At 57.1% G+C, this 8,835-nt stretch overlaps 1 protein-coding gene across 1 annotated transcript; it reads left to right on the top strand.

The window, feature by feature from the left end:
* The first annotated feature begins 2,987 nt into the window (after nt 1-2,987).
* TWIST3 (Twist homlog 3) lies at nt 2,988-8,511 on the top strand. Its single transcript, NM_001103214.1, is given in 2 exon segments — nt 2,988-3,626; nt 7,883-8,511. A coding segment is annotated over 1 exon segment (486 nt). The 5' UTR covers nt 2,988-3,134; the 3' UTR covers nt 3,621-3,626; nt 7,883-8,511.
* Nucleotides 8,512-8,835: the final 324 nt, after the last annotated feature.

Raw genomic sequence — 8,835 nt, 5'->3', positions numbered from 1 at the left:
GTGGCACTCCCCAGAGAGTAAGGAGCAAATTGCTGGAAGTATTTAACATGTGAGATGTCATGAGAGGTGGTGGGTCCTGTGGGTGGGACAGCAGCAGGTGGACCCAAAGGTACAGCGGTGTCACTCTGTTAAGCGGTGCCGTCCCTTCTGACCCAACCATCCTATGGCTCTATGATCTTCAAGGACCCTTCCATCCCAACAACCCTATGGCTCTATGATCTTCAAGGACCCTTCCATCCCAACCATCCCATGGTTCTATGACCTTCAAGGACCCTTCCATCCCAACCATCCTATGGTTCTACGACCTTCAAGAACCCTTCCATCCCAACCATCCTATGGTTCTATGACCTTCAAGGACCCTTCCATCCCAACCATCCCATGGTTCTATGATCTTCTAAGGAAACCTCAGCTCAATTGCCTCATTTGGTGGCATTTCTTCCTTTCCTCTTTTCATTCCTTTCTTTCCAAAGTGCTGAGCAGTTCCCACCACCCCAACAACCCAACCCCAGGACATCCACATCCTGCCCCCCAAAAGCCCCCAAGTGGGGTGGATGGGAGCATGAGGAGGTGGGCAGAAGCAGAGGGTTGGGACGCGGTGAGAAATCCAACCTTTCTCCCATCTGGTGGCACCTCACTGAACCGAACCATCCGGGCTTCTTTTCCTTTCTTCTTCTTTTTTTTTTTTTTTTTAAATTCTCTCCACATTTTTAAGGTCTGAAAGGAGAGCTGTAAAACCCCCAGCGAGCTGGAAAGGAAACCAAAGTTCTCGAAACTGGTTTGGCAATGCGTGACCTTCCCATGAGCAGTTCATACCAGGGCTCTTCCAGCAACGCGCACTGAGAGGACAGATTGAAACGTTGGAGGGGAAAACACCCTCCCCAAAAAGCATCCAACTGTGGGTGAACCCCCCCCCCATTGAGCAGCTCAGGGCTCATCGTTTGGTTGTCCCCATTGATCAAAGCGCATCGATACCCATTTGCTCGGGGATATCAGCGCCGACCCCGAGCTCTGCAGGAGATCGAAACAGAATTAAGCTTATTTTGTGGGGGGGGAAAAAAAAACAAAAAAAAAACCACCACAACCATTAATTAAAAAATAAATTAATGAACAAAAGGCAGGCACAGGCCCGTGCCCCAGCTGGTGTCAATTGGCCGCCATCCCGTTCCTGCGGAGCTCAGCCAGCTCCTCCAAGCGCGGGATCAGAGGAGCTGGGATCTGCCTCAATTCTCCCCTCCCTGGGGGGATTTTTCTCTTGCTCTTTGTTTTCTCTTGCTTTCCCAGGCCCCTCTGATCTATTGTCTTCTCGCATTAGGAACAGCTGATATTGGCTGCTTTCTTTGACAACGCTCGCGTGTGAGCGGCGCGTTGAGCCCTACCAAGCAAAGCCATTGGGCTCCATCCCATCGGCTGCTCCTCTCCCAGCATATCCCCTCCCCTTCTTTTTTCTTCTTCTTCTTCTTCTTCTTCTTCTTTTTTAAAAAGAAATTGGGGCATCTGTAAAACTGAGAACTTGTGGAAGGACGTGAAAACTCCTCAAAGTAGAGAAAAACATCCGCATGGTGCACATGAAAAGGCAGAATTTTGGTGGGGGTCATTGGGAAGCCAAGGGGATGGGAGGGGTTTTGCTGGGAGGGCCGCTGGGTTTGGGCATGTCTGCGTGGGCAGACCGAGTTGAGGTTTTCTGCTGCAAATTTGTACCTTCCTTGAGCCAACGTCGAAGGTGTTCAGGAATCGGGGAGATGTGGCACTGGGGGACGAGGTTAGTGGGAATGGTGAGGTTGGGTTGGGGTTGGATCGTTGGTCTCGGAGGTCTTTTCCAACCTTAATGGCTCCATGACTCAATGAGTGGGCATGGTGGGGATGCCCACTCCCACTACTAATAGAAGATGGTTTTCCCTGGAAATCAGGAGCTGAGCTGGTTGTGGATCCAGCCAGGAGCGGCGTCTGGACCTATCACACCCTCAGTAGCCACCAGAAGCAACGGGCAAGGAAGCCAACCCACCCCCAAGAGGGAGCCTGGAACCTTCAGAAGGGATTTATGACCCAGAAACACAAAGCTGAGCTCAGCAAACCACAAATCCCCACATTTCACTCTGCTGTCACCTCGCTGACCCTATAGATCCTGCTCTCCTCCGGCTCTCCATGGTGGGCCCCATGCGTGAGCCGAGCTGGCTGAGGGCTTTAACGTCACCTCCTCCCTGCTCCACGGTGTGCGCAGAGACCCAAGCTCAGCTCCATGCCAGGCGCCCTGTGGGGTACAGGGCCTGCAGGAGATGCTGCTGCTGGAGACTCCTCAAGGCACAGTTGGATGCATGGAAAGGCTCTGTCCTCTCCCAGATCAGCACTTACCTCAGAGGGATGTGGTGCAGGATGAGTATCACGTCGTATCTATATAATGAGGGCTACACAGGGCTCCTAGAACTGTAGATAGAGGAAGAGAAGTGGATGGGTGAGAGGGTGGATGGGTGCAAACTCAAACCCATTTTGGGTTTGGTGCTATTATTTCTTAAGAGCAGTGGATGCCCCCCGGTGTCGCGTCTTCCATTGGGTTAAGAGGGCATCAACTGCACATTGGGGCATCCATTGCTCCGCACTTCCACTTGAACACCTCATGGATGAAAGTCTTCTCTTCCACGCTGGATGGATGAAAATTGCTGGCTGGCTTTTGTGGGGTCCTAAAATTAAGACTAAAACCCAATCGGCCTCCCTTGACCTCCATGGCTGGTGTTCACATCAGCATAGGCGACGTCCCTTGACGTCCGGGCAGCAGGCAGGAGCATCTGTGCCGGAGGGCTTGGGGGTGTCGGTGGAGGAGGGAGGGAGGAAATCTGGAACCCATAAGCTCCAATGCTGTTTGCGTTACCTTGCACCGCTGCATTGGTCTGCGCCTGGTCCGCCCCCGCTCCTCCTCACCCTATCAGCAAAAGCCTTTCCCCGAAGTCATCCGGACGCCCTCCTCTCCGTCGCCCAAAGGAAAAACCAACGGAGCTCCTTGGAGGGCTCCGCGGGGCTCTGGAGGAGTTTGGTGGGGCTGAAGGACGGATGCTGAGCGTCGCCTCCGCCGATGCTCCGCGCACCGTGAGAGCGCGCTGGGAAAGGCTCCTGGGTCACGACAACCAGAGGCTGCCAAGAAGATGAAGGAGGAAAACATGTGCCCGGAGTCTCCCGAAGGCAGCCTGGTCACCAGCGAGGAGGAAGGCGAGCGGCTGCACAAGAAATGCCTCCGCAAGAGAGGCCAAGCAGGCAAAGCATTGGAGGACGGCGGAGCCGCCTCTCCTCAGGGCAAGCGCTGCAAGCGCAGCCCGGTGCCGCAGTCCTTCGAGGACGTGCACACACAGAGGGTGATCGCCAACGTGAGGGAGAGGCAGAGGACCCAATCGCTCAACGACGCCTTCGCAGAGCTGCGGAAAATCATCCCCACGCTGCCCTCCGACAAGCTGAGCAAGATCCAGACCCTGAAGCTGGCGGCGCGCTACATAGACTTCTTGTACCAGGTGCTGCAGAGCGATGAGCTGGACCACAAGATCACCAGCTGCAACTACCTGGCCCACGAGAGGCTCAGCTACGCCTTCTCTGTCTGGAGGATGGAAGGGGCTTGGTCCATGTCCGCGTCCCACTGAGCCGGGGTACGTATGGAGAGGGTGCGGAGTGCACACCCTTTGCTCCTTGCAGCCCACATCCCATTGTGCATCTCCCAGCCCACACCCCTCGTGCTCCACATGCTGCAACGAACCCAACTCATCCCGCTGGGGTCTCGGCATCCCAGCCTCTGCTTTCCCTAAAGCAGGATTGGGTTTTGCTTTGGCATTTCTGGGTCCCAGCTCTGGTGCTGGGGTCAGAGCCCGCCCGGTGCTTTGGGGAAGCCAACTGTATGAGGAGCAGGGACTCCATCTTCCTGCATCCCAATGAGGGCCACCCATTGGGAAAGAAATTCTTTTCCTTTTCTTGGCCACTCCGGTGCCCCCTCCTTAGGTGCTGCTGCTTCTCCTGCTTGGCCTTATTGGAGATGCTGTAAGAATTGGCAGAGCTGTGCCCAAAGCTGTGGCTGCGTTATGGCCATAAAGAGCCAGAAAAGGGGATTGAAATGGTTCACAGCCCCGTTCCTAAGCCTGCAAGGCAGTGTCCGTGGGATCCCCATCTGTGTCATTGCGGGCTGTGGGATGCAATGCGCTCAGCCCCTCCTGAGTGCCATCGGTTCCCATTGTCTTTAGGGTGCACCTGGGGGAAGCTGGAGGGCAAAGTTCTGCTCTTTGCCCCATCCTCATATCTTGAGAGAGCAGAGGGAGAGAGAAAGGGGGAGAACTGCCCCTGCTGAGACATTGCCAGGCTGGGAGGCGGCCCCACTGACACCCAGGCAGGGATGCAGGGTGAGAACAGTCCCAACTTCAGGGCAGCTCCACGGATGGGGGCACAAACAGCGGCTGAAGATGGAGAGCGCTCCCATTGGGATTTCATGTCATGACTGAACTCTCACTTCCCATCCTGGGGGCTCCCCGGCACGAGGTCCCACATGTGGGGCTCTGCGATGCCACCCCCAAGGATCAGAGGAGGCAGCTGATGCTGAAGGGCCGCACAGCACAGCTCTGCCCCTCTGCTTATAGGAGAGATGGAAACGTGACCGGAGTGTGGAGAGCTGCAGGAGGAGCCCACGCTAAGGAGCACTTTGCTAATTGCCTCGAGCTCTTTGCTAATTGCCCTTGAGGACTTCGGGGCCTTTTGGTGAGGGTCCCTTCGCGTTGGTTGCAGTGTGGGCTGTTGGGCAGCTCCGGCTCCGGCCGCTGACTTCCAGACCTCTTTATTTGGGCTGAATGCTTGGCAGGAGCTTTGCTCCCTCGATAAACAGAGGGATGGAAGACCTTCGGCGATCCTAACGACCTTTCTAAGCGAAAAACCTCCCCATGAATCCCCTCACGTGGTGCTCCGGGTGCGCTCATCGCCCATCCTCAGCATCCACCCCGGGCGGCTCCGCAGCCCTCCTGCAGGCAGAGCATCCTCGTGCTGCATATAACGACCTGCTTTGTGCCACCCCGCTGCCAACGAGCAGCTCCCGCTCGGGCTGAGTGATGCGAGGGGGATTTGCTGAGCAAAGAACAATAAGAGGAGAGCGCTGCCGGCGCTTCGTCCGCCCTCTCCCGTAGGTGAATTAACCCGGCGCGTGCAGCGGGACCGTACCGTTATAATGCAAAGCAGCGAATGGAAGACAGGCTGTTAAATATCAAAGGGAGCTGGAGGAGCTGGATGGGGACGTGCCCTCGTTAAGGGGGAGCCGTCATCTGGGGAAAGAGGGACGGAGCACTCGGGCAACGGAATCCATGTTTGAAGTCCCCCAGGCTCGCAGCTCTCAGCGCATTAAAACGGTTTCTATTCTGCTGGAGGAGAAAACGAGGCTGGAAGCACAAAGCGGGGAGGGGGGGATGGGAGGGGGGGGGGAAGGCTGGGGGGGCTGGGAGGGCGATATTCCGTGCCCTTCATTTGTCTGCCCGGATTTATCGTCTCTCTCGTGTTGCCTTCACTTAATTGTCCGCCTTGAAAGACCTCGGATAAATGTTCCCTTTGGGGACCGTTGCTGTCGCTCGGAGTCTGCTTTGTCGGGTGGATGTTTCGGTTTCTTTTATTCATAAATAGCTCTCATTGCGTGGTGTGAACGCGGCGGGGCGGGAGAGGAGCTCAGGGGGGGCTCTGTTCAGAAAAGGCATCGAAAGCGGCGTCAAAACACATCGAAGGCACCGCGGGGCTCAAATGCGCCCTTCCCCGCTTGGAGCCGCAGCATCCGCCCCCATTTGGTTCTGTGCGAGGGGTGGGTGAGGAATTGCCCCGGTGCTGTGAAATCTGTGCCTGGGGATGGGGTTTCCCATTGGGTCCCATTGCTGGGGTGGGTGAGCACTGTGATCCCAGTGCGCCAAGAGCAGTGCGTGGGGTTGGGCTGCAAACACATCGCCCTGGGTGTGCTGGCTGTGATGGGGAAGGGATGTTCCATGCGCACGGAGCCCTCCCCAGAGCCCCAAAGCTCTGACGTGGGTCAGCCCATGGACTCTGTCACCAACTTGGAACTGTGCTGAGCCCCAAAGCCAGCAGTTCTATGGCCAAAGCTGCAGCTGTGGGAGCTGCAGAGGGGCAGTGCTGGTGCAGCAGCCCACGGCACAGCTGTGTGCCGTCACACATTGCGTCCGCCAGGCCGTCATCGAGCAGAAAGCGAAACCAAAGGGCTGGGAAGGGATGTGTGCAGCGAGGAGCTGTGCTGGAGGGCTGTGCTTTGGGATGTGCCATTGCTCCAGAAGGGTTTTGTTGCTGTCCCGGAGCTGGAATGCTCTCCTTGCTCCGGCAGGCAGTGTGGGCTCAGGGGATGAATTGCTCCTCCAAGGGCTGCAGTTCTCTCCTATGAGCACAGAGCCTGCGTGGCATTGCCGTGGCATCCATAGGACGGCGCCGTGAGGGCTTTGGGGAGCAGCTGCTGCCCCACGTGAGGGATGTCACAGCCCAAAGCCCAGCGCTCAGCTCACCGACAGCTCTACAGCACAGCCACGAAGGGGCAGAGCCCACAACGAGCCCCACACGAGCCGGGTTTGTCACCCGAGGTGTGCACTGTCCCCTTCGGAGCCACGGGAGAGACACGAGGACAACTCTCCATTCATTTCACTGCTAGAAAAGCTTCTCCCCGGCAAAACAAAACAAAACAAAACAAAACCCTTTCCACCTTTCCATTAAGGTAGGAAGGAGCCAACAGCTGCCTCTCCATTGCCAGGCAGGGGTCGTTAAAGTGAAAGCAGCGCTCCAATCACAGCCAGCCCTGCCCACACCGCAGCGCTGCTGCGCCCCAATCCCACTCAGCGCCTCTCAGCTGCGTTCACTTCGCTCGGAGGAATTCCTTTGAACGGAGCCCGTATTTCAGCCCCAAAGTCACCGCAGCACACCTGGGAGCTGAGGGAGATGCGCTTTGCTACACGCTGCGATGCGTTCGTGCGTTGGTGGGGGGGGGCGCAGCCCCGTGGTTCCCATGGCTCCGTGCTGGAATGAAGCCCCTGGAAAGCTGGAAGGGGGCAGAGCCTGGAGGACCCCATCCTCTGAGCTCTGCCAACGTCCCAGCCCATTTCCTAACGATAACCCCACAGCTCAGAGCAATGGGAATGACTGCTCACTGCTCGTGCTTTGGGGCTGAGGTTCCCTCTGCATCCCCTCTGCCAACCTCAAATGCAGCCCTGAGCCCAACACAACACTGCAGCCATCCCTACTGCCATCCCACTGCCATCCCTACTGCCATCCCTGCAACCATCCCACTGCCATCCTACTGCCATCCCACTGCCATCCCTGCTGCCATCCCACTGCCATTGCTGCTCCCAGCCCTGCAGCATCAGCTCAGCCAGTGCCAGGGCGCATCGTGCTGCAAGGGCAGGATGTGGGGGGAGGTGTGATTTATTCCTCTCCAAGCCCTGCAGAGCCGAAGGGCTCAGCCACCGTGCGAGGAGAAAATCGGGGAGCAAAGTGGGGAGGAAGGAGCTCTGCCCACCCCAGGACCTCACGGCAGCACCGTGGCTCTGCAGGGGATGCTCTGCTCCTGCCGTCCCCTCCGGTGTCACCACTTTTGGGCGCGGGGTTGGAGAGGGGATGGATCATCATGGAGCAGTGCTGCCTTTCCCGTGGGGACGCTCAGCTGCTTTCCCTCCCACTGCGCTCCCACAGAGGTGTGTTGGGGTTAAAGCTGCTACGCTCACCCATTCAATCCCAGTCGTAGGATCAGCTGCGGGCGCATTTCCCACACCAGGTCTGGGCAAAGCTGGAAATACAAAACACCACTTAAGAGCCGGCAACCAAAGCTGGATCCCCACCGTCACGGGGTCTGCGCAACCCTACGGTGACTTCGGGCTGACCCCATATCTCCCTACAGGACCCCGGGAGCCGACGACCTCCCCCATCAGCAGCTCCCGGGCAGCCCCCTCCCACCCAGCGCGTGGGGCTGAGACCCAACCCGGGAGCCGGGCGGGTTTGCTTGGAACCAACGCATCAGGATGGTGCACATCAACCCTCCAAGGAGCAAATTGTGTGAGGAGCAGAGAGCCGTATGGTTCTGCTCCGTGAGCAGCAGCCCGGATGGTCCCTGCAATGGGGAGAAACGCTTCGGGGCTGCCCAATGCTCGGACTGCCCCTGGGCTCCGTCCCATGGAGCAAACAGCCATCCCTGCAGAGCAGTTCCCCAACGCAGGACACCCCCCCAGGGTTTGAGCTTTTTGTTTCCTAAGGAAATGCTGCAGCCGTGGGCACCGCTGTGCATCCTCACCATCTCAATTGCACCCGCGGGCGCTCGGCTGCCTCTGGCATCTGCAGCAGCAAAGCTGAGCGGGGTGCAACCCCAATGAATGGGAGAGGTGTGCTCTGAGCAGCAGGAAGACTTCAGACGCCACCATCGGTGACTCAGCTTTCCTGCACAGCGGAGGACCCGATGGAAGGGGACAGTGAGCTCATGTCACCTTTATTTTCCAATAGAACCCTCTATTTCTATGTACGATGTGGGCTCCCCAGCCTGGGGAGCTGTGAGTGCAGCCTTTGGAATGGTGGGAGTGCCCTTCGAAAGCATGAAATCCTGTTCAAATGATCAGTGGTGCCACGGGGAGAATGAAACCACCTTTGGAAATACATTTTTTCTTTACAAGATAAAATAAAAGATGCTTTAAAACTAGAAGGAAATATCTTTGTTAAGCAGAGAGCGGAGCTTCCAGCCTTCATTCAGAAAAGAAAGGGGTGGGGGGGGTAAAGCATCCTTGTCAAAGGGATTAGGAATGCAGAGATGTCCGTCGTGGGATCCTCAGCCCCATTCCCAGCTGTTAGCAAACAGCAGTTTGG

This window comes from Gallus gallus, chromosome 34 (assembly GCF_016699485.2).
Source record: "Gallus gallus isolate bGalGal1 chromosome 34, bGalGal1.mat.broiler.GRCg7b, whole genome shotgun sequence".
NCBI classification, from domain to species: Eukaryota; Metazoa; Chordata; class Aves; order Galliformes; family Phasianidae; genus Gallus; species Gallus gallus.
Note: the sequence above shows the minus strand (reverse complement) of the source record. Positions and strands in the feature narration are given on the sequence as shown.